The sequence below is a fragment of the Aphelocoma coerulescens genome, chromosome 6, assembly GCF_041296385.1.
Source record: "Aphelocoma coerulescens isolate FSJ_1873_10779 chromosome 6, UR_Acoe_1.0, whole genome shotgun sequence".
NCBI lineage: Eukaryota > Metazoa > Chordata > Aves > Passeriformes > Corvidae > Aphelocoma > Aphelocoma coerulescens.
The window spans coordinates 34,836,971-34,861,238 of NC_091020.1; the positions used below are offsets into that span (position 1 = coordinate 34,836,971).

The 24,268-nt window shown below is 48.2% G+C and overlaps 1 protein-coding gene and 2 long non-coding RNA genes across 3 annotated transcripts; all 3 read left to right on the top strand.

Moving 5' to 3' along the window:
• The first annotated feature begins 4,398 nt into the window (after nucleotides 1-4,398).
• LOC138112903 (uncharacterized) lies at nucleotides 4,399-6,708 on the top strand. The gene is made up of 4 exons (XR_011151905.1): nucleotides 4,399-4,584; nucleotides 4,855-4,904; nucleotides 5,398-5,704; nucleotides 6,588-6,708. It is a non-coding gene; the product is annotated as an uncharacterized lncRNA (long non-coding RNA).
• Nucleotides 6,709-7,336: 628 nt separating this feature from the next.
• Nucleotides 7,337-8,353, top strand: LOC138112888 (uncharacterized). Its single transcript, XR_011151897.1, has 3 exons — nucleotides 7,337-7,405; nucleotides 7,855-7,967; nucleotides 8,252-8,353. It is a non-coding gene; the product is annotated as an uncharacterized lncRNA (long non-coding RNA).
• A 3,936-nt stretch (nucleotides 8,354-12,289) lies between these two features.
• Nucleotides 12,290-14,973, top strand: FOXI2 (forkhead box I2). Its single transcript, XM_069020494.1, has 3 exons — nucleotides 12,290-12,704; nucleotides 12,775-13,034; nucleotides 14,308-14,973. Exons 1-2 carry the CDS (start codon nucleotides 12,290-12,292, stop codon nucleotides 12,972-12,974), a joined length of 615 nt encoding a protein of 204 aa, XP_068876595.1. The 3' UTR covers nucleotides 12,975-13,034; nucleotides 14,308-14,973.
• The last annotated feature ends 9,295 nt before the right edge of the window (nucleotides 14,974-24,268 follow it).

Sequence of the window (24,268 nt, forward strand, 5' to 3'; positions counted from 1 at the left end):
TCCTGGTCCACACTGCTGTGTCCTCACCCCTCCCAGGCATCTCCAGTTGGGATGGAAGCTCGAGCACAGACCATTCCATGTTTTCTTCAGCCATTCCTCTTCATTTCTCTGGCTGGAACTCCTGCCCAGGCTTCCCCTGGATGGCCCAAGGCACGCAGGGATGTCAATGTCCTCTGGTTTGCACTGTGCCAGGGGCACATAAATCCAGCTGATGGAGCCCTGGTGTCCCTTGTCCTGGGAATTCACTTCTTGGCCATGAACCTCCCTGTTTTCCTGAGGAGATGGGACAGGAGGAGGCTGTGGATGGGTTAAGTCAGCAGAGCAGGGCAATAGATTTGTCCCAGGGCATTAAAAATGAGAACAAATTGCCTGGTTTTGGCATTTCTGAACTCTGACTCTGCAGTGCGGCACATCCCATGACTGACATCTGGGCCAGGGAGATGGCATCCCGTGCTGGCAGTAAATTTGTCCCCTACACCCTCTCTCAGAGGTCACTTGAGGAGCAGGACACTGAGGCTGAAGCCCAGGACAGCTCCTTCCTTCCATCAGTCACCTTCTCCTTCTCTTTTCCCAGCAGTTCCAAGCTGCCCCTAGCAGATCCCGAGTGCCAAAAATGCTTTTGGAAAGTTTCCCCTCTCTCTACTTAATTAAAATCAGCTCCTGCAGCTCTGGGGTGGCTCTGTTTGCTCATGAGAAAAGCCAGCCCTGGTCTCTCAGGTGGTAAAGTGCAAAGTGAAGGTGTCCAAAAGAGCTCGTGATGGAATCATGGAATGGCTTGGGACAGAAGGGACCTTAAAGATCATCTTGTTCTGACACCTCCCACTGTCCCAGGCTGCTCCCAGCCCCAATGTCCAGCCTGGCCTTGGACACTGCCAGGGATCCAGGGGCAGCCCCAGTTGCTCTGGGCACCCTGTGCCAGGGCCTGCCCACCCTCCCAGGGAACAATTCCTTCCCAATATCCAACCCAACTCTGTCCTCTGTTGATTTAAAACCATCCCCCTGTCCTGTCACTAAAATATTTAATGTTTTCTCTGCTCCAGCCTCTTCCTCCTGAGATGGTGAAGAGAAAAACTAAATAAAACCTCTCAGGGGGTGTTAAATTAAAAGCAAACCCAAGAACTCTCAGCCTGTAGCCGAGGATGGAGCAGGGAAGCTCCTGCTTGGACTGCAGCCTCTGGGAATGAACGGTGATGTTCCAAGTAGCCGTAGGTGGACACGTGCCAGATGCTTCCAGCCCCCTGTGACCATCTGAGATGTACTTAAATGTGTACTAAATATGAACTGTGACAATTCCCGGGGTTCTAAAAGTCCTCTGGATTCTGGCCTGGGATGGTCCCTGTGCTCCCTGGGGAATTGCAGGAACGCCATGGAGAGAGGATGGGTCACTGCTGCACTAACTGCCCCCACTCCATGAGCCTTTCCCCTCACACAGAGGGGAATGAGATGATGGAAACAGTGAATTTTGCTGGGTTGGGTTGAGTGTTTTGTGGTTTTGCTAATTTTCTTGTTGCTTACACATGAAATGATGGTAATAGTCCCTAAAAGCTGTTATTCCCCATGCTGGGAAAACACTCTTTAGCCACCTGCTGCAAGAAGCATGTTTCAAACCCAGCATTTTCTGTAGGAATATAGCCCTCACTGCTCGGGAGGTTTCGCTAATCAGCTGCTGAATTTTCAATTCTAATACCTCAATATTTACTTATTCAAATGCCCTGTGTACTTTATTTAAAGCTAAGGTTTTATTTCATGTTTGTTCAGACAACCAGAATAGACCGATCAACTCCAAACTTAGGGGTTTTTTCTTCATTATCCTGCACATAAAGGAAAAAACCCACAATCAAGAGGGAAGAATTAAACTTTTTTTGTGAAATAACTTCTCAGCAGAGGCTTCACACCTGTCTCACTCCAGTGGCGGTGTTGTGATTGATATGAATAAGTTATAAATGCCACGAATATTTAAAGTTTTATACAGCATAGGTGTATTTCAGGCAAAAGGAATGATTTAGCTCTATTACTGTCTGTTGCTGCCACGTGGATTCCTGGTGAAACAGGGTCTGGGACTGTGGTTTGTGCTGACAGGGAGTGTGCAAAGTGCTGAGCTCTTTTCTATCTCATGGCCTTGCTGCAGGTGGCCACATCATTGAGCCTTCAGTCTTCCATAAAACAAAAGGAAAAGCTGTGGGAACACACAGAGCTGGCTTCCAGGGTGGGAGATCCTGCACTGAATTCACGAAGATGCCTTTGGAATGAAGATTCTGGGTTTGCTTTGTCACATCCCCTCTGGGGTGTCCCTTCCCTGGTGGATCTTTTATTCCCCTCCCACAATGTGCAGGAAATAGGGAGTTGTTATTACTCAAATCATCGCCATTCAAATCTAAGAAATGACATTTAGATATTCTGCTGAGGTAAATCTCAGGTTACAGAATCATTTAGAGTGGGAAAGACCTCATTGAGTGCAAGCTGTGCCCCATCCCCACCTTGTCACCAGCCCAGAGCTCTGAGTGCCACGTCCAGGAATTCCTTGGACACCTCCAGGGATGGGAATTCTAATGCAACCCATTCCAATGTTTAACAACCTTTTCCATGGGGAAATTCCTGCTGCTGTCCACCCTGAGCCTCCCCTGGCCCAGCCTGAGGCCGTTCCCTCTCTTCTGTCCCTGTTCCCTGGGAGCAGAGCCCGACCCCCCCGGCTGCCCCCTCCTGTCAGGGACTTGTGCAGAGCCACAAGGTCCCCCCTGAGCCTCCTTTGCTCCAGGCTGAGCCCCTTCCCAGCTCCCAGTGTCTCCATTACAATGATGGAATGAAATTCTCCATCACTCCAGGCCTTCTCTTCAGCTCTGAGCCCAACAGGTCCCGTCCCAGCTCGGAGGGGTCGGGGTGGCCTCACCAGAAGCATTTTCTTTATCAGCTGCATTTTGTTGACACTGTGCCTTATCCTCCCCCTGGGCCCTCGTGGGCACATTGTGATCCTCAGCAGTTACTCAATTTTATGAGAGAGAGAATTTGTGGAAGAAGGTCAAAGAAGATTAATAAGGGACAAGGTGTCTAATAACTACACAATAGTAGACAAAAATAGGAGAATGATCAGTGCTCACACTGTGCTGCTTGATCTTATTACCCTGCATTAGCAGCATTCATAATTTAAAACTTTAATAAACTTCTAGCCTCTTTGGGCCAAGATAGATGTTGCTGCTGGTTTTATTAGCTCCAGAACAGGCAGAAGCTTTATGCAACGTGATTATCCTGCATAAGCAAACACCTAATCACTCTGGGAACATTTTCATGAGTACTAAAAGGGACAAAATCAGACCAAAAGCACCCTTGAGACAACATAGCTTCACCTTCAGCTTGAAATTACTGTGGAACAGAGGTTGCTCGGTCTTGGAACAGATGGCAAAGAGATGGAAGGCTCCAAATACCAAAGCTCGAACATCCCAGAATCCCAGACTGGTTTGGGTTGGAAGGGCCCTTACAGATCACCCAGCCCTGCCATGGGCAGGGACACCTCCCATGGACCAGGCTGCTGTGAGCCAGGTCATCCCTCATGGAACTGCTCTTTATCCCTTTGTTCCTTCCTGTTTCATGGAATTTATTCAGTCCTGATTGTTGCCTTAAGGTACAGTGGGTTATTCCTCAATCCAGGAACATGTGGCACTTTTTTCTCCTGTTCCACAGCATATTTGCTGCTCAGTATCCTCTCCTCTCCCCCAAGCTGAAGCTCAGGTGTTGGATGCACCAAACATCTGCTCCCCACACTGCAGGTGCTGCCTGGCTGGGACAGGCGTGGCCTGGAGTCAGAGACACCCGGCTGGGACTGATCTTCTGCCTCTGGGCAGCAGCTGCTTCCCTCTTCCCCCTCTTATCCCAAAGAATTTGGGGTTTTTTGCCCGTGCACAGCTCCTTCTGCCCCAGGTAGTGCAGGTGAAAGGGATGAGCAGTGACGAGGGGCAGTGTGCTCAGCACCAGCTGTGGGATGGGTTTGGTTTCCTGGGAGCATCTCCCAGCAGCAGGAGAAGGATACAGGAGGATTCCAGTCCCGAGGGGCAGGAGGGGCTGCAGTGCAGGGAGGCAGAGCTGGAAGTGCCACTCTGAGGCCAAAGCCAGTGGACACCTTCCCTGGGGACAAAGGGGAGGAGAAACAGCAGGATTTTATCTTCACAGGGCAAAGCCTCGGCAGGAAAAGTCATCCCTTGCTGGCAGCGTTTGGGACAACGCTCTGGACTGGGTTGAGTGGAGAGGGGATGGCTTGTGTGGGCTGAAAAATCAGCCTGGATTGAGGGATAGCTAAGGAGGGTCAGCAGCGATTATTAAATAATCAAATTATTCTGTTTATGAAAGGAGAAGAGGTGGCAGGTGCTCTTGTGTCACCTGGTGCTGCTGCCCTGGCACGCAGTGAGGGGCAGCTGAGCAGATCAGACAGGAGGGGTTCTGCAGGAAGTGTGGAGCTCGATTTCCATCCATTGTTCAGCTCACTAACGTTAATTCACTTTCCCGCCCACTACTTAATTTAATTTCCACGCCTACCATGGCTGGAATGCAGCATCCTCCTGCCAGAGGCCAGCAGAAAGGCCATGTAAAGGTCAGGTGAGTGTCTGAAAACCAAAATTACAGAGAGCCCTGACTGCTTTATTACAGGTTTTATTGCCTTGTTAAAAAAAAAAAAAAAAAAAAAAACAACAAAACAACAGAACAACTTTTGAAGGGCTTGGTGATGATTTAAAATGTTTTAAGAAAAGAAAAGAATAACTTTTGAAGGGTTTGGTGATGATTTTAAATCACTGTTAATTTACATTTTTGGAGTAACGGAGCTGTATCATGGGAGAAGACAACCACATCCTCTGTGTGTCCTTGCAGGATTTCAGGGTTTGATTGGTGACAAGCAGAGCAATTAAAACTGGGAGAAGGTAAATTCTTTGCACTGAGTCATACTGGGTAAATATTTTCCTTTTTGGGGTTGAGCTGCTGTGGGTTTAAGCTCTGCCAGAAGCCTAGATCATGGTTTTGTTACATGTGCATGTGGTTTAGTGTTGTGGGTGAGAGAAGGAAAGCTTCAGAGAACCCAGGGTGGGGTTTCTGTAGAATTTCAGTTTTGTTTTGCAAACATCCACTGTCCCAGGCTGCTCCCAGCCCCAATGTCCAGCCTGGCCTTGGGCACTGCCAGAGATCCAGGGGCAGCCCCAGCTGCTCTGGGCACTCTGTGCCAGGGCCTGCCCACCCTCCCAGGGAACAATTCCTTCCCAATATCCAAAATAAATCATTTTAAAGCTGTTCCCCCTTGTCCTATCACTCCATGGCCAGGTGGAAAGTCCCTCTCCAGGTTTCCTGTAACCCCCTTTAGACACAGGAGAGACCAAGCCAAGAATTTTCTCCTTTTAATTTAGTTTTTTGTGGCCCCAGCTCCAAACTCTTGGGGACTCCGGATCATTTGGACACCGCTGGCCAAGGACCCCCCATCCCTCCCTCCCTGGGGGTGTCAAACAGCCCCAAACTTTCACAGCATCATCCCAAGGCTGTCCATCAGTCTCTGGGGGCACAGATCCCCCACGAGGCTCCTCTCCAGGACACCCCATCCCACCCATCAGCTCGGGAGCTCCCACACCACATCCCAGGAATCCATGGAGCCCTGATGATGGATTGGGCCAGGGATCCGTGGCTCAGAAGATGGCACTGTTTGTGGGAGGAAGGTTCCAGGAGGATATTCCAGGTAATTACAGGCTGCTGGCTGACTTTGACTGCCAGCAAAGTCAGCCAATATTCCCAGTGTGGAACTGAGAGCTGCTTCCCAGCCTGGGCTGGGAATGTCAGGATTGAAAGAGGAGTTTTGTCAGGCTCCCTCCTCCTCAGCTGGTTCTAATTTGGTCATTTGGTGGAAAACTTTAGATCCCAGTTCCTTCGGGGGCTGCCATTGGTACCTCAAAATAATTTGATTTTCAGGGCCATGTTTCTATTTCTGCTGTTTCCTGTATGTTGTTCTTTGCCCATAACAAATATAAATATTACCTGTGACCCTCCCTCAGAAACAACCTTCATTTCTCTAATTTCCCTGCTGTTTTGGGGCATTTCGGTCCCTTCCTGGTGCAATGTCACTCGAATCAGTGGAAACGGGCAGTGGATAATTTTGCTCTCTGATTTTTTTTGTCATTGGTTGGAAATCTTGTCATTAGAGGAAAGAAACTGTTTGCCAAATATCCCATATTTATAACGAGCTCTTTTGCACAGTGCAGTGTGCCCTGTTAAATTCCAGCTCTCTGAATCTCAGCTGCAAATTAATTGTATCTCATGAGGGCAAATTTAAAGCTGTCCAATAAGGAAAAAAATTTAGGTTGTAGAAAATTTGGAAATAGAAATTATCCAGTGAACAATTCTTTGTATCTCTCTGATTTCTGTGAGTCAGTGAACCACACTCCTGACATGGCTGAGGGAGGCTGCAGTGTGAGGAGAAAAGCAGAGCTGAGGCCTCACCAAACCATGGCAGGGCAATAAAATAATTAAATAGCCTGGGGTGGTTTTAATTCCTTTGATTCTGAGAAGGTTTTTTTCCCAACAAATGTAGGAAATGATGTTTAACATTCTGCTATCTATTACAGGAATTAACATCACTGTGTCCAAGGTCTGACAGTGACTTTGCAGGCAATTAATCCCACAAGGTGAATTAATGCCACAGACGAGTTCTGAAGGAAAAAGGGCCTGATTGGCTGAACCAGATCCAGTAAAGTAAATGGGATGTGGGATCAGCTGGGTTTTAGGGGCTGCTCCAAGCTCATGGAGCAAGAGCTGCCAGGAGGACACGGTCACCCAACCTTGGGATATCCCTCTGGAGGTGTCCAACCCCATCCCACCTCTGGGTCGGGCTCTGGGGCAGCACCAGGAATTGTTGGTACAAAGGTGGCTGGGAAGAGCAGGGATTTGTCACTGGGGTGCAAATGAGCTGCTTGCTTAGGAATGTTGGGAAAAATTCCTCTTTGGAGAGCTCAGAAAGGAGAACTTGGCCTTTGTGTGGCATCAGGAACGTCCTGCTCCTGGTATGCAAATATTGTTCTCGGTGGTAAAATCCTTCACTCCTCTTCTGTAAAAAATCTCCCCCAAAAATCTTGTAGCTTCCCACCAGCTGCACTGAAAACAGCAAAACGTGACCTAAAATAAATAAATCTGATATTCCATAAAGCACAGACCCTCCTCAAAGTGAAATTTGCTGAACCATGGTTGTGACTTCATTTTTTATCAGTGGATTATTTACAGGATTTACTGTATTTGTATGACAACATTCATCAAATCAACATTCCTCTGGGATTGGTTGTTATTTACTTTAGGATTTTTATTCCTATTTTTTAATTGCAGAGGAAAAGGTGTGTTAAAAAATACTGGGAAGAGAAGATATGGTTTTGGAGTTACTAGGAAATTCAGGGTGAGGATGTACAATTAAAATACTGTTGGTTTGGTTGTCATGGTTGGGGGGCTGAACCTTGAGTGGGATTTATGATGATAATATGTGAGAAACACATCAACAGAACAGGAAATGGAAAATTTGGCTGCAAACTGCTGTTTTCTAGAACTTTTTCTGTGGCTGCATGTCTGTGCCATACGTAATTCTGGATTATTTGTTATCTCATTACTTGTTAGGGCTGTTCTACTTTCAGATTCTCTGACCAGGCAGAAACAGCTGTTTAAAATGTGCAAAAAAAGGGCAACATCTTATGGCAAAATTTCACTGGGGTTTTGTTGAGGGTCATTTACCTGTGCAGTGAAACAAATCCCACTTCTCCTGGATAAAATGCAAGGCAGCCACGAGTCAAAGGTCAGGAACTGACCAATATCAGCAATATTTGGTCTTAATGAAATCACATTTTCTTTCAGCTGTTGGTTCATTTTTAGGCCACTTGAAAAATCACAGAATGGTTTGGGCTGTAAAGGACAGAGTTCATGAAGAGTTCAGCCTCTCCATGGCAGAGTTAAACCAAGTGTTAAAGGTGAGTGGCTGAAGGTACAAACACTGGCAAGGAGGTTTTTAGGGAAGATCTCAGCTGATCAGTAAAATCCTCATGACATCTGACCCAGGCTGGGTCAAACTGGTTGGTTTGGGCTTGAAACAGCTGCCAGAGGTTGTAAATTCAAGCATAATTCCACAGCACTAACAGAAGTGGACTCCAAAGATCCATAAACCAGCAGGAAATGAAACTTTCTCCCATTTAATAGCTCCCAAAAAGGGAACCAAGAGCCTCCAAAGCTCACCTGTTGTCACTTTTTCCTCCAGGTGAGCAGAGAGGGATTCCAAGTGATGGCAGCAGCCCAGGGAGTGGAGGTACAGATCATCCCCGTTGTCCTCCAGCAGATCCTGCAGGACAAGGCTGGAGAGCCAAGGACACTTTCAGTGGGGTTGGGGAATCCTCGTTGTTCTCGAGCACCAGCTGCAGGAAGGAGGTTGGTATTGTACCTCTGACACCACCACCGAGAGTTCTTCCAATATTTTGATGAAGTTTGGGTGGGAATCAAGGAGGCCAAGCTGGCATCCTTGGCTGAGCAGAGACCCTGCTCCCAGGATCCCAGCCCGCAGCCTTCTCTGTGATCCAGGGAGAGACAAATGGGTTTTGTCCCTGTGCCAGCACAGGAAACCTCAGCCAATCTGGGAATAATTCCCAGAGTGTGATGGAAACACTCACAAGGACTTCAGACCCCAAGCAGGGCCTTGAGGAGACATCCCCTGCGCTGCCTTTGCATTAAAAGTGCATTTTGCACTAATTAATAACCCATTAATAACGGGTGGGAAACGCCAGCCCTCCCTAATCAATAGTGGGGTTTCTTTGGGATCTGGGGCAGCAGCAGGTGCTGCTCCTTGAGCACTTCCCTCTCTGCAGGGAAACTGCTGCAGGACTCCCAAGATGTCCCCAGGGACACCACGAGAAGCAGTTGGGAACTGAGTGACAAATGTGGTGGTTTTGGTAAATATGGAGAAGGAATCCTTCTGTTTCTCCGTTCTTTCCTCCCAAACACAAAATTGTTTCCTGTTCTACAGCCACACAAACCCCACCACTGACGTGCCTTGCATGAACTGACTTGTGGGAGATTCCTGCTATTTTTTTTGGCCAAATATTCCTAAACAAGCAGCTCATTTGCATAAAATTAATTAATTTTTTTCATTAAATTAATGAAATATTATTTGTTTGCATTTTTCCTCGGTAAAAAGCAGATGCTGCACCCTCAGAATCCCACAAACCGAAGACACTTCATATCAACAGGTTTGAACACTAGAAAACTTAAATACCTCATACCCAAATTCCCTGAAGTCAAATAGGAAATAAAATAGGAAATAAAATAGGAAATAGAAATACAGTATACAGAACTTTAGGATACTTTTATGTCCTCTTTTATAAAACATTTCTTTTTATACCACACGTTCTCTAAGCCTGGCAGATCAGGAAATAGAGGAGGTGAAAAATGGAATTCTGTTATGTCTGAAAAAGTTATTTTAGGTGGGTTTCGATATTTCTGAAAGGCAATAATTATAATTTGGGTTTGTTTTCTTTTTGGAGGTCAGAGTATTAAAATTGGCTGAAGTTTTAAGTGGATAGAGGTGGAACGTGGTACCAGGAACACCTTAAGCACTCCAGAATGGCTGCTCTGAAAAATAAACTGCACATGCAGAATAGATAATCCCAGAATTCAGAATTTCACTCTTTCCCAATTTTTATTTTAAGTAAGGGCAGTTTCTTCCCACATCTGCTATTCCAGGAGAAACCAGACTGATGCTTTTGGGGCAAACCAGCCCATTTCAATCAGATTTGTCAGAAATGCTTTGTTGGGGTGAATTTCTGTGTTTGTATCTCCCAAGCAGCCCCTGCTCTCTCCCCTCCTGCAGGTTTGCTGTATTCTGAGTGGAGGAATAAACAGGGAATTCATTCCCACTCCACGCAGAGGAGCTGATTTCCCTTCCACCAACAAAATCTGTAGGATCACAGATAATGCCAGGAGGAGGAACTGTACTGCTCCAAATTCCTGAGCTTTGCCAGGACATTTTCGGGATACGTGGGGGCTCGGATTGGCTGGCAACGAGAAATAACCGAGGCTGGAGAGAAATAATTGGAAGTTGGAGAGAGACTTTCCACAAGGATTTTCTGGACAAGCGGGAATGGCTTCAAATTAAGAGGCAGATGGGATATTAGGGATAAATCCTGCCCTGGGAGGGGGTGAGGCCCTGGCACAGGGTGCCCAGAGAAGCTGCGGCTGTCCCTGGATCCCTGAAAACGTCCAATGCCAGGGCTGGAGCAACCTGGGAGAGTGGAATTGGGATGAGCTCTAAGGTCCCTCCCAGCCCATTCCTGGCTGGAAAGACGCCTGGAAATTTCACGCTGGCTCGCTCACAGCCCATTTTCGGGGGATTTATGGCACGGACAGCAGGGATCGGTGCCAGCAGCGGCGGGGGCCGCTCCCGGTGCCACTAGATGGCATCGCCAGCCCACGATTCGCCCATCCCGCCGCCTTGCCCTGGGAATGATGCCGGGATAACTCCTGGAGCTCCCGATCCAGTTTTTCAGGTGAGCCGCGCTCTTTGTCGGGTGCCGCGGGGAGCGGGAGCATCCCCCGGGAGGTGCGGGGTGAAGCACGCGCGGATGGAAAAGCCGCTGGAAAAGGTCCTGGTGAGCAACCGCGGGGTTGGAAACATCCGTGAGACCCGCGGAAGCCACTGGGTCGTGACACCCGACACATCCTCACCTGGCGAATCCAGGTGGAATGCTGAAACAAGGGGGGGAAGTTGTGGAAACGCCGCATTCCGTAGCGGGAAGGTTTGGTTTTTTTTCTTGGGGGTTAGAGATCACCAAGGAGTTAAATTGTGTTTGGGTGTTTCCCAGGGATTGCTGCTTCCCGGGAAAACGGCTTCTGTACAGCAAAACCAAGCCAGCGTCAACAAATATGTGACTATTTGTGTCCTCGGGTGTCAGCTCAGCTGAGATGGAGACAATTTAATGAGCTCTCCGTAGGCTTGTGAAGGGGGGTGTTTACAAAACATGTGAATTAAATTCTCTTGTTTGCACGGGAGACGTCTCCAACTTCCACAAAAGTTCAGCCGAACCCACGGCAGGTTTGCCACGAGGCAGTGACTAAAATAAATAATATCACAGACAGGAAATGGCCCAGAAAACAAACCCGCAGCACCCACAGCAGCTGTGCCTGTGATAGCTGAGGGTCAATTTGCTGCTGGATGTCTCCAGGTAATCACTGAGAGCAGGGAAATTAAATTATATTAGTAAATATATGTAATTAATATCACACATTATATGTAATATAGAATTAAATGATAATATTTGGGGTCACATTCTTTCCTGAACTCGTTTCACTGAAATGGAAGGAATATCTCCCCTCACACTTTTGAGATTTAACACAAGTCTTCTAAAATTATGCCTGAAGTAACTGATATTCAGATAAACCTCGTGGTAAAATTTGTTTATTTCTAATTTTGCAACGTGTGAAAGATGTTTACCCATCTTTACTCCTTTTCCTGACTTCCTGGGAGTTTCCTCACCGCAGGACGAGGCTCCTGTGGCTGTGAGATTTTGCTCCCTTTGTTGGAAGGACACAGAAGGTGGGACCAGCCAACTCTGGTTTTCCTAAATTCATAGAATTATAGAATCCCAGAGTGCTTTGGGTTGGGAGGGAACTTAAAAACATCTTGTTCCGCCCTTGCCATGGGCAGGGACACCTTCCACTGTCCCAGGCTGCTCCCAGCCCCAGTGTCCAGCCTGGCCTTGGGCACTGCCAGGGATCCAGGGGCAGCCCCAGCTGCTCTGGGCACCCTGTGCCAGGGCCTGCCCACCCTTTGAGTAAAGAATTTTTTCCTAATATCCCATCTGAGCCTCCTCTCTGCCATTTTAAAGCCATCTCCCCTTGTCCTGTCATCCATCCCTTGCAAATAGTTTCTCTCCAGTTTTCCTGCAGCTCCTTCAGGCCCTGCGAGGCCACACTGAGGTCACCCCAAAGCTTCTCCTCTCCAGGCTGAACACCCCCAGCTCTCGCAGCCTTTCCTCCCAGCAGAGCTGCTCCATCCCTCTGCTCATCCTGGAGCCTCCTCCGGATTCTCTCCACCAGCTCCGCGTCCTTGCTGTGCTCAGCTCCCCCCGGCTGCCATTCCCAAGCTCCCCCCGCTTGTCCCGGCGCCTCTCCCCCCTCACCCCTCCGCTTCCCCCGCACCTGCGGGGCGGTGCCGGGCGGGGCGGAGGGAGGGGTCGCTGCCGGCCCCCCGCGGGGGTCCGGGGGTCCCCTGGTATTTAACGGGGCGGGCTCGGAGCTGCCCCGCACCATGCACCCCTTCGGGCCGCCCCCGCCGCCCGGCCGGGACCCGCGGGATGCCGCGGGATGCTCGGCTCCCTTCCCGGGCCCGCAGCCGCCCGCAGCCAACCCGTACCTGTGGCCGGGCGGCCTCTCGGCTCCGTGCCTGCCCTCGGGGGCCGTGCTGGGCGCGGGGGCGGAGCGGGGCTGGCCGGCGCTGTCGCCGCTGTCCCCGGCTCGGCCGCCCTACTCGTACTCGGCGCTGATCGCCATGGCCATCCACAGCGCGCCCGGCCGCCGCCGCACGCTCAGCCAGATCTACCAGTTCGTGGCCGAGAACTTCCCGTTCTACCGGCGCGGCAGGGCCGGCTGGCAGAACTCCATCCGCCACAACCTGTCCCTGAACGACTGCTTCAGGAGGGTGCCGCGGGATGAGGGCGATCCGGGTAAGGCGCGGGCTGGGAGCGGAGGGATGCGCGCACAGCGGGAGCGCCACCGGGCTCCTTCTGTCCGCAGGCAAAGGCAGCTACTGGACGCTGGACCCCGACTGCGAGAAGATGTTCGACAACGGGAATTTCAGGAGGAGGAGGAAGCGGCGAGCGGAGGGGGCCGGAGCGGCGGAGGCGGCCGGGGACAGCGGCGGGGACCAGCGGGTGGCGCGGCCACCCCCGCCCGAGGCCACCGCCCGCTACGGCCACGCCGGGGGCCAGGCCTGACTGGGCTCACCCCCAGCTGAACTCGGGCACGAGAGAGGGATGGTTTTGTCCGGCGGAAATGTAAGTTTTTATATAGGTTTGGTACTACAGGTGCAGGGGGATGGGGATGGGTGCGCAGGGCTGGCCTTTTCTCCTTCCTCCCTCCTTCTCTCCCTGTCCCATCCCACCAGAACGCTGGAAAGGCTTTAACCTCCCGCCACGCAGGTGTCCCGAGCAGCTTTCCATGGCCAGGGGCAAAGCAGAGCTCCCTGCCAGCCCTCCTGGCTGTGTTTGGGGAGGTGGGTGAAGGGTTTGCAGCCTGGGCGTCCCAGAGAGGCCAGGGGATGCTCGGGGGTGCCCTGGAGATGGGCTGGGGGTGTTCACCTGGAGAAGAGAAGGCTCCAGGGAGACCTCAGAGCCCCTTGCAGTATTTAAAGTCAGCTTATCAAAAAGAGGGAGAATAAATTCTTACACCAACAGCTAGGACAAGAGGCAGTGGTTTTAATCTAAAAGAGGGGAGACTTAGATCAAGAAATTCTTTACTCTGAAAGTGCTGAGGCCCTGGCACAGGGTGCCCAGAGCAGCTGGGGCTGCCCCTGGATCCCTGGCAGTGCCCAAGGCCAGGCTGGACATTGGGGCTGGGAGCAGCCTGGGACAGTGGGAGGTGTCCCTGCCCATGGCACTGGATGGTTTTAATGTCCCTTCCAACCCAAACCTTCGACTCCATGAGAAAGCCAGAGGGATGTGCCCTCACTCCCAGGATTTGTTCCCAGGGAACACCAGGCTGGCACAGAGGTCACCCAGCCCCCCTCCTCTGCAGCATTTCTAACCAAACCCCCTTTGTTTTCCCCCAAACACAATCCCATCTCCATGCCAGCCCATGGAGCTGACCAGAATGTACACGAGGAATTTCAGATTTAATCGAGCATCCAAAACAAAAAGCTGATAATTCAAATTTTTTGTGTATTATAATGGGGCTATAAAGCAAATTTGAACCAAAAAAAACCCACAAAAACTGTCTGAGAACCTAAAAAATGTCAGAGATTTGAGTCCCTGGTGAGAGGGAAGAATCAGCTGTGCAAAGGAAGTTTTTCTTGGCCTAAAATGTAGTAAATTGTGTTTTAAAAATGTCCGGTTTACAAATATCCACCTTGGAATGAAGCAAAGAGCCAACTGAACTTGTCAGCCAATACCCTCTGAGGGTCTGTGTAGATAAATTTATTTTTTTATTAATTCCCTATTTGAAAAAAGGCTCATCCAAGAAAATTTACACAAAAAGGAGAAGTGAAATTTCTGCAATGGAACTTAAAATATTTCAGACAGAATCTCTTTGTTGTCATTATTATTTTTCCAGGGTTTTCAAGGAAGAAGACATTTAAATGATAGCCTCTGTTTCCTTTTCCAAGCGGGGTAGGACCCTGTCCAAGGGTCCAAGCTGCCTCTGGACTGGGGCATTCATTCCCTAAGGAATGGGCACACATTTGACCTGGGAGGGACGGAGAAACTCCTGCCTGGCAGCGCTGGAGGACCCTTCCCAAGACCCTGGACCTCAGAGCTGGGCAAGAAATGATTTCACCGAACCCACATTTCCTTCTGCTCCAGGATACAAAACTCCAGATCTGACTGTACAGGCTGAATTCCCGATTTTCTCCTGGGATAAAATGCCACTGCAGGACCCTGGAAAAGCAGGAAAACAGAACCCCAGGAGGCTGCAGGAGATTCAAACTTCCCCAGCGTGGTCCTTGCTGGCTCCCCTGGGTCCTGGGGCAGGGAAATCCATGGAGAACTCGGTGAAAGGACCACACTGCACTGCAGAACCTTTTTCCAGGGACAGTTCTAGATGATGATTCAGTGTGCATGTGGAGGCCCCCATTTGTATTTCTCTGTGCTTCTGTTGTGCTCTGATCCTATTTTTGTGTATGGGAAAGAAAAGGAGATTTTTTAAAAATAAATCATTGGAGCAGGGAAGTTGCAATCGCTGGGAGCAAAAGCAGTGCCTTGAAGGAAGGGCTGCAGCAGGTAATGAGGCTCTGGGCTAATTACAGCTGCAGGCTTTTGTGGGAAAGGTGGTGGGATGCTGGGATGGGCCAGATTCCCAAGGAAGCCCAGAGATAATGGAGGTGGTTTCTCCAGGAGGGTGCCTGGGAATCAGCCCAGGGGCTGGGATGAGGCTCCGGAGGAACCATTCCACACTGGGAGAAGGGCTGAGGAGGCGAGCTGGGGATGTCCAAAGTGAAGTGTGCACCCTGTGACCCCCTCCTGCTGTCCCCAGACCCCTGCCACTGGTTTGTCACTGGTTTTCTGTGTCTGTGGGAGCTCAGGAACTCTAACACAGGTGAGAATTATGGGATGTTCCTGCAGTTGGATGCCATTTCTGCTCTCTCCTGGTCTTGGAAATATTAGACATCCAATGGGGGGATTGGTTTCTGTGCAGGGCCAGGAGTTGGAATCACTGATCCTGATGGGTCCCCCCCAGCTGAGGATATTCTGTGATTCTGTTCTGTAATTCCTGCTGGAATTTAGAGCAATTTGTGCTGTCAGGAACAGGTTTTGCATCATTTTCACCATTTCCCCCTCAATAAACTAAACAGGATTGAAAAGGTTTCGCTGTTTGAGGGAACACCCAAACAGAGCAAGAAACCCATGGTTCATTTCAGCCAGGGTGCACTGGGAAATGGGAATGACATCAATAAGTTATGGAAAAGCTTGGGAAAGGACAGAGTTCTGGAAGCTCCATGCTGTGCTTTTCACAGGGGAAGGTGCAGCTCTGGCAAGGAAACAACAACCGTGGTTCTTTATTCAGGGATAGACCCATGGAAGTAGGGATCTGGCCTGTTCATTTACCCAACAGGATAAACATCCAGGAATTCTGTGCTCTGGAGCAACGTGTTGCCCTAAATAAGGAAGAGAAGGGGCTGTCAAAGGCTCCTAAATGAGGATTTGGGGAGCAGGCAGTGATGCAGGGTATGAAAGGAGAGTTTGCACCTTTGAACATTTAATCCTGGGCTGTGCTCTGAGCCCAACCCCATCCCTCCTCACCCCTGGCAGCTTTTCCTCCCAGGAAGGGCTGGACAGAGCCTGGCAGTGCAGGGGATTCTGGCTGTGTGCAAGCAGTGCCTGTAGGGTGTCCCCTGGATTAACCTGGAGGGATGGAAAATTCCCCAAACCAGCAGAGTCTGTCCCTGCAATGCCTCTGAGGGCAGCAGAGCAGAGCTGGAGGTTCCACTCCTTCAGCAATGAGTCTGTGAATTATTTTGCTGGCTCTAATTGCTGTTCTTCAGTCTCAGTTCTATTTGGACCCAGTTGCAGCAGCAATAAATCTCTATTTTCAGCGTGATTATCGCTCAGGAGGAGCCCATCACAAATGCAAGCAGGATGTGATAACTCAGATTTATTTCTCCTTTTTACTTTTCAATTTTCCCTCTGCTCCAACACTCGCCTGTGATAAATCCTTGTTAAGCACTGGGATTTCCCTGTGCTTTACTGTGGGATAACACGGCTTCCCAGGATTTTTTTGTTGGAAAACAGAAGAGGGAGTATTAAATTTTATATTGTGGGAGGAAAATCGATACAAACCCGAGTTTCCATGTTCTTGGGAGTCATCAGGGCAGAAGGGAAAGGAAGTTGCAAGTAGTTGTTAGTACATAAAAAGATCAGGAAGCTCATCCTTTTCTATGGGTTGTCTAGAATTCCATGCTGTAGGAGATGGGAATTCGAGCCCTGGAGAAAAATACTTGGGAATAGACGTGGTGGGAGCAGGTTGGATGTGAATGATTCGTCCTGGAACCCACAGAACCCAGCTCTGTGTGGTGTCTGGGTTTTTTCGGGATTGTTGCATTTCCTTGGAATTCTGGGAGCACCCAGGGACCAAATCCTGCTCCTGTAGGACTCCAGCTCCTCTCCCTGTGCTCCCAGGGGTACCCAGGCCCTGGGCAGCACCTGGTGAGGGGCTGGATTTGTTGCTTTGGGGATGGAACTGGTTTTTCCTGCTGAAATGGTGCCAGACAACAACACTCCATGAGAATTTGGGATTCTTGTCCTGCTCCTGACACTCAGCTCTGGGATTTCTTCTTGCCCAGAAAATCTTCCATCCCTGGAGGTGTCCAAGGCCAAGTTGGAGTGCCCTGGGATAGTGGAATGTGTCCCTGCCCATGGGATGCCCATGGATGGGTTTTTTCCTTCCAACCCAACCCACTCTGGGATTTGGGCACCCCAATTTGCCAAGCCCAGCTCCCCGTCCCACTCTTTGCCCAGGGACTGTTTGGAAATGCTGGATTTTTTCTGGATAATGCTCTGAGACACTCCTGGAGGGGAACAGGTCCAGTAAGTGCTGAGTGAGGAATTGCAGAAGGGAAAACGGTACCTTGAAGTGGGGGAAAAAATCGAGCTGTAAGAAGAGCACCTCTGTGGGTGGAACAGGGACTAAAAACTCTGCTCCTGCCTGCAGCAGTGGCATCTCAAAGCCCAGCTCAAGTCTATCAGCCAGGATTAATCTGCCTTTTCACTGAGCTTTCAGTCAATGTGACAGCACACGGCTGAGCTGTGTTTGCCTTTCTCTTAAGGAAAACACTTCTTTATCACCTGGATAACCACGGAGCAAAAGGGAAGAATTTTTCCTTCTGAGGTGATGTCTGCTGTGCTTGGTGAAGGATTTCGTATTATTGTCTCTGATATCATCTTAGATCATTTACAACTGTCAGGTTTTGATAGAACTGGTATTTTATTTTATTTTATTTTATTTTATTTTATTTTATTTTATTTTATTTTATTTTATTTTATTTTATTTTATTTTCATTAGGGGCTAAACTTGCACAGTGTTGCTGCTTATGCAGAGCCCAATGGCACTCGTGAGTTGTTCCATTTTGTGGAGATGAACTCATTAATTTTTCTTCAGACTAAGAAAAGCCAATGCAAAACCATTTCCTGTGCTGAAGTTAAGTCATTTTCTGATCACTTCACAGCAGCAGAATAGCAGAGACTCTTTTTAAAATAAACTTTGATTTTTGCTGTTCATTTCTAGCTGGGATTTTTTTACTTTAAATTGCTTTGGGAAAGATCAATACATTTTATCAGGCCTTTTATGAAATGTCTTAGAACTCTACCCTGGAGCTTCTTGCTCATATTAAGATTATTCTCCTACAGCCTGAAGGTGATTAAAGCCTCTTTAAAGTTTTTTACAGTGCCCAAGTGTGTAGGTGAGCAAGGGATGTGCTCAGACCTTGTGAGGTGTAAAACAGGAGTGAGAAGAACTCACAGCTCAGCTCTAGTCCCCTTCTCCTCTGAAAGGAAAGCTCCAGCCAAAAAACAACCCAAAAATCACACAAAGAAGTTGTTTGGGGGAAAGATTCCTCTTCCCCACAAGTGGAAATGTTTGGGCAGTGCTGGAACAAATCCAGGCTGCCTGGGAACCTCCTAACAGCCCCAAGAGGGAAAGAGTTTTAACACCATAATTAAAGGTTTTGGATTCCAATGAGCAATTTTGAACATCAGGCTTCCTTTTGTTTCAAAGTTACACGTCCCATCCCCTCAGGTTCCCAGTGTGAACTTGCTGGAGCTCACAGAATTCCTGGAGACTTTTTTTTCCCCTTCACTTTGGTTTCTATAATGGGATAAATAAACATCTCACAGCTTGTTGAGCTCCAAGAAATAAAAGTGGGGTTTCAAGCTGTTGCTTCAGGATGGGAAGCCAGGGATTCACAGTTTCTTACTACAAACAAGCTTAAAGGAGAGATTTTATCCCTTTTTAGAGGAAGGAACTTCTGTATCCAGGTCTGTCCTCAAGCTGAGTTTTGGGGTTGCCAACACAGTGGGTGGGACAGTTGGAATTAGCAGGAAAAGATTGACCTGCTAATCTAAAATAGTCCAGAAATGGCTCATTTGGCACATATTGCATTCAAACATTGCTTTGTTTTCAGCTGTGCAAAGGCTTTCCTTGACACACCAACCCTGAGCCATGAGCAGAGGAAAAGGGGTTGCACTGCTGCCACATCAGGGGGCATTTCAAAAAAGAGGAAATTTTAAGGGTTCAAACTTAATCTCTGCTTTAAATACATAAATCTAACTTTTAATAATGACACCTCTTTGGAAACTGTATTTTAATGTACGTATTGAGATATAAAAACTCTGTTGTGGGGTTTATCCATCTCGATTTGGACGGGAAGTTCTAACAGGGGTTTGGTTTTGTTAACGTTTCCTTTCAGCACTCAAACCCACGGATGTTAAGGATGCAGAATAAACACATTTTTTATCTGCTGTGACTCATGAACATTTCAAGTCAAATTTCTGCTGTTGGGGCACAAAGCTTTGTTTGAAATGACACATTAGTGACAAATGTTGATATTTAATACGCCATTCCCTTCATCAACAGCTAATTACCACAATTAGCTGTGCATGGAGTTAATTATTTCTCCCTCCCATCTTCTGGGCTTGAGTAAAAATACTGAAAAAACATTTGTGAGTTTGCCTTTCAGTCCCTGAGAGGGGTTTGCCCTCAGATTGGGGTTCCAAAGGTGCTATTTCCCCAATTCAGGAGGCAGAATTTGGGCTGGTTTTGTAGGAGAGGCAGAGTTTGGGGGGGTTTATTAAGGTCTTGCCAGGAATCCACAGAAATTCCTAAAGGGATTTGTAAGTGGGAGTGAGATTGCTAAAAAGCAACGAATCAGCAAAGTTTAAGTTAGATGAATGAAAATGAATGAAAATGTAAAAGCTGGAGCTGGCCCTTCCAGTGGTGAGATCAAAGGTCAGCTGCTCTTCTTGTGGGTGAACTTTTAATTAACTATAATCTGTGTTGCAGGTAGAGATGACAGCAAATATTCTGATTAAATTAGCAAAGGGATTACCTTTGAGTCCACTCAGCTGGCCAAGGTGAAGCCACCTCACCTCTCCTTCACTCCCTGTGAAATTCTTCATGAGTTTAAATCAATCCAACCCTCTAAAGGATTTAATTGGCAGAGTTTAGGGTTGCAGGGCTCTTCTGGCACAGCACCTTTTGCAGATGGCTAATCCTGGTCATCAAGTCATGAACATCCACCAAAAATGTGCTTTTCTTTGCTTCCTTGCACCCAGTTTGATTATTTCAGTCCTCCTGATGGAAGCCCCCCTCCATTTTCTGTTGTAAATGCAGTCACAGCTATAATGAAACATTTTTTTCTTCCACATGACAAAGTTTCCCTTTAACTCCCATGCTTCTCCTCCTCCTGCATTTCAGTTTTCACCAAAATTGCAGCGTTTTCTCCTGCCCCAAACTTGCTGTTTTCCCAAGTGCCGCAGTTGACATTTTCTGGACGAGTTCACACTCGCCTCCCTCAGGGTTTGCTTACAGAAAGAATCGTGCTGTGCCGAGAATAAAAACTTTGTAAAGTCACATTTCATCCCTTTTGGGGTTGATATTCAGTCCTTTTTTCCCTCTAGGGGATGTGTGAGGAGCAGGTGCCATTAACTCCCCCTACACGGGGCAGTGCTGGCTCCTGGCTGCCTCCTCCTCTCCTGCAGCGTGAGGCACAACTTGTGCTCCTTTCAGCCTCTTCTGGAAACTTCTTCCCACCCTTGCACCCATTTTTCTGCAGTCATTTTTCCTGCTGTAACAGATTATATCCTCAGATGAAGGATAGGTGGATCTCTTGCATTTTTCTTGAAGGGCTAAGTTCTCAAATAAAGATAAATTAGTCTGGTAGCATCTCCCAGTTTCCATTTATCTTGGTATGTGTACTCTGACTTTCTGACTCATCATGTCACGTAATAACTCTTCTGCCTTTCAAATAGTGCTGGAACTATCCAGGTTGTCCAGATAATTTGGGAATTAAAGCACGTAAGACATGCAGCACATATGGAATATGTCTATAAAATTAAATAGTGCCAGAATTAAATAGTCAGAGACACCAGAACCATACTGGTCTATACTGGAATGAATCATGGAATCCCAGACTGGTTTGGGTGAGGGACCTTAAAGCCCACCCAGTGCCAGCCCTGCCATGGCAGGGACACCTCCCACTGTCCCAGGCTGCTCCCAGCCCCAATGTCCAGCCTGGCCTTGGGCACTGCCAGGGATCCAGGGGCAGCCCCAGCTGCTCTGGGCATGCAGGAGGAGAGATTTTCATGAGTATGGAATTTTTCACTCCTTCAAGCTTGACACAAATTCTGTAATTCGTAGTTTCCTTTTTCCCCCAAATAATCTGCCTTTCCAAAGCTTCCCACCTGCATATTTTGGAAAGGTTTAAATGATGTTGTAGCCTCAGAAGTGAGTGAGGGACTGCAGAGGCTGGACCTCATCCCCTTCAGGGTGTCAGCAGTGCCACCTCTTTCTGTCCCTCTTTGTGGTGCCACCTCTGCCCAGGACACCCCTCTGGGGACCTGCCCTTCTCAGCACGGGGGTAGAACCTCACAGACAGATGTTTGTGGGGTCACAGGTTGGTTAAGGCACCACTTATCACCCCGCTCTGACATTTGCAGTGCTGGGCCCGTGAGCCAGCTGATAGCCAAGAGCACAATGATGGCACAATGATGCCTCAAAGGGACCCAAACCACAGCAACGCTTTTTACCAATGGCCATCAATTCTCGGAGTAACTTCCAACAGTTTTCTCCTGCTGGCTGGAAAATAGCCCAACAAAGGGGGGAGATTTTTCATCCTCCTGATGTTTTCTCACACTCCTGAGATCCTGAAAATAACCCTCACTCTCCATACTTTTTACTGCAAATGACGGCAGAAACTCATTAATTTATCTCAAGAAATACAGGTAAGGTTATATTCACCCCTCCTGCCTTTTGCTCTGAGAGAGGACGTGGGGTAGGAGACTGGAATGACCTGAAATCCCAGACGGATTTGTTGAATTTTTATTTTACTGACCCAGTTTCAGCTGCTCAGCTGAGTTTCCCTGTGCCCACAGCAGAGCCAAGCCACTGCCATGGAGATTTAGGGCTTTTGTGTCCCATCCTTTAAGGCAAAGGGGTTCTTTCCACAGAATCCCAGAACCTTTTAGGTTGGAAAAGACCTCCAGGTTCATCCAATCCAACCTGTGACCGATCCCCACCTTGTCACCAGCCCAGAGCACTGGGAGTAGAGATGAGGTAAGGAAAGAAAAACCACCCTGAAACATCAGGCTGTGAATCAAAAATCAAGCCAAGCAAAGGCTGGTTTGTAGCTGTGGGAGATCCCGTTAAGGGGGTGATGTTGTTTGGATCTGGATACATTTTTTTAGGAAGAAAAATCACCCAGCACAAGGATGGAATTCTTAATGCAGGAAGAATTTCATTAAGTCATTAAATGGAAGGGGGAAACAACAGAGTGAAAAAAGCTCTGAAGAAATAAAAATAAATGACGAGGAGCTGAGTCCTGCCCTGGAAATGAGGAGGTGACAGCCACTGTCAGCTTAAATGAGGCAATAATGGCTCTGCCTGGGGCCCCCGGGGCTTCACAGCGACTCTCTCAAGATAATTCACTGTTAATTAACTTTCCCTTTCCCCAGAGGATCTCAGCGTCCAGTTGCTTTTAGACCTACCAAGATAATCGGGTTTAATTCTCCTCCCTGGGTTTAAAGTCACGAGTGGGAGCTGAGGCTGAGGTGAGCGAGAGACCCGGGGATTCTCTCCAGCGTGAGTTGGTTGTAAGGGAATTTCTGGGAATAAAAAGGAGCTTGTGCTGTTCTGCAGTGACTCAAAACAAAAGTCAGGTAACACACAAGATTTACATCCCCCTGAATTACATCTCTTTATTGTCCCTGGCTGCAGTGCTCGGGGACTCTGGAAGCGATGCCAAAGGCTTGTTTGAGGAACAAACTTTGGGAATACTCGGTGAGGTGAGTGCTCAAGGCTGAGCCCTGGGAATTCATCATTTCCCATTTCCTTTTCTATTGGAAACACTTTTTTGTTTCGCTTGTTGCCTTTTTTTTTTTTTTTTTAAGTACACCACCCATAATTCCATATTTGACACGGATTTTAAGGAGAAATCCTTCTCTGTCCATACTTTGGACAGGCTTCATCTCGACAGCTGCATTATGTTTGTTGCTGAGGCTGAAACGAGATGCTTGGGGCCACCTCTGCCCTCTGAACCTCTCGGGTTTGCAGTTTCCTATTTCTTCATGAGGGGCACTGTGAAATCCCAGGTTTCCCTGGTACCTGGCTGAGGATGCCAACCTGCCCAAGGACAACTTCAAGAGGACAACGCTGTTTTCACCTCATTTCCAGAGATCACTTGCAACCTCTTGCATTCCAGGCTCATTATTTTCCATCAGGGTGGCAGCCTCTCGTTTTAAAACAAATATTGTCCTTGAGAGCCACTGATGAAATGCTGCTGCACTGAGTAATCTCCATAAAAACATGCCAGCAGTTGCTGGGGATAAATTACATTTTAATGATCATACTTGGGGTAAAATTAGCTCCTGGCGTTTGCATTATTAATTAGGCCAACACCACCCTTGCTCATATTCTGCTTTCCCTGACAGCCTGTGCTGTCTGTAATTGTAATTACTGCCTGTCTGCTCAGGGGGAATGGCTTCAAATGGGAAGAGAGGAGATTTAGTGGGATTTTGGGAAGAAATCATTCCCTCTGAGGGTGGTGAAATCCTGGAATGGGTTTCCCAGGGAGGTTGTGGCTGCCCCTGGATCCCTGGCAGTGCCCAAGGCCAGGTTGGATGGGGCTTGGAGCAGCCTGGGATAGTGGAAGGTGTCCCTGCCCATGGAAAAGGGTGGCACTGGATGGGATTTAAGGTCCCTTCCAACCCAAACCATTCCATAATTCCCTGACTCTCAGGGTGGTGCTGTTGTCCCTTGAAGAAGGAAAACCAAGGCACAGCCAAGGGGCAAAACTGTGCTCGTTTCCCTGCAAGAAAGCAGTGGGATGAAAAAGCTGAGCCTGCAATAAATCTTAAATAAAGAAACAGATAAAAAAATAAACCAGGAGGAAGTGGATCTTACAGATCACAAGTGAAAAATATTTACCTTGAAATACAAACCCCATTCCCAAAGCTGCTTCCCAAAGCCCAGAGGCTGATAAGAGCGTTTGGGTAGGAAGAAATAAAATCAAGGCACAGTGGAAATTGGAAGACAGCAGCAATAAATTCTGAGCAAATTAAAGCAGAATTATTTATAGAGACAAAAGTCCTTCCTGATCCTTTTAGAGCAGGAGCCTGCACCAATTGTTCTGTGACATCCACCCAGGCGAGGATTTATCCCTAAAGCAATTAAAGTTACAAATATTTCAACTACAGCCACATCTCTTTGCCACCAGCACCACACACCCCACGAGTTCAAAGAGAATTTGGCAGAGTCCAACTATGGGTGTGCATTAAAAGCTCCTCAGATCTGGACTGGCACATCTCAC

Excerpts from the sequence above, each read along its gene's own strand:
- FOXI2 (XM_069020494.1), top strand. The coding sequence starts at position 12,290 with ATGCACCCCTTCGGGCCGCCCCCGCCGCCCGGCCGGGACCCGCGGGAT. Across the intron at positions 12,705-12,774 it reads GCGGGATGAGGGCGATCCGG|GCAAAGGCAGCTACTGGACG; the intron begins GTAAGGCGCGGG and ends TTCTGTCCGCAG.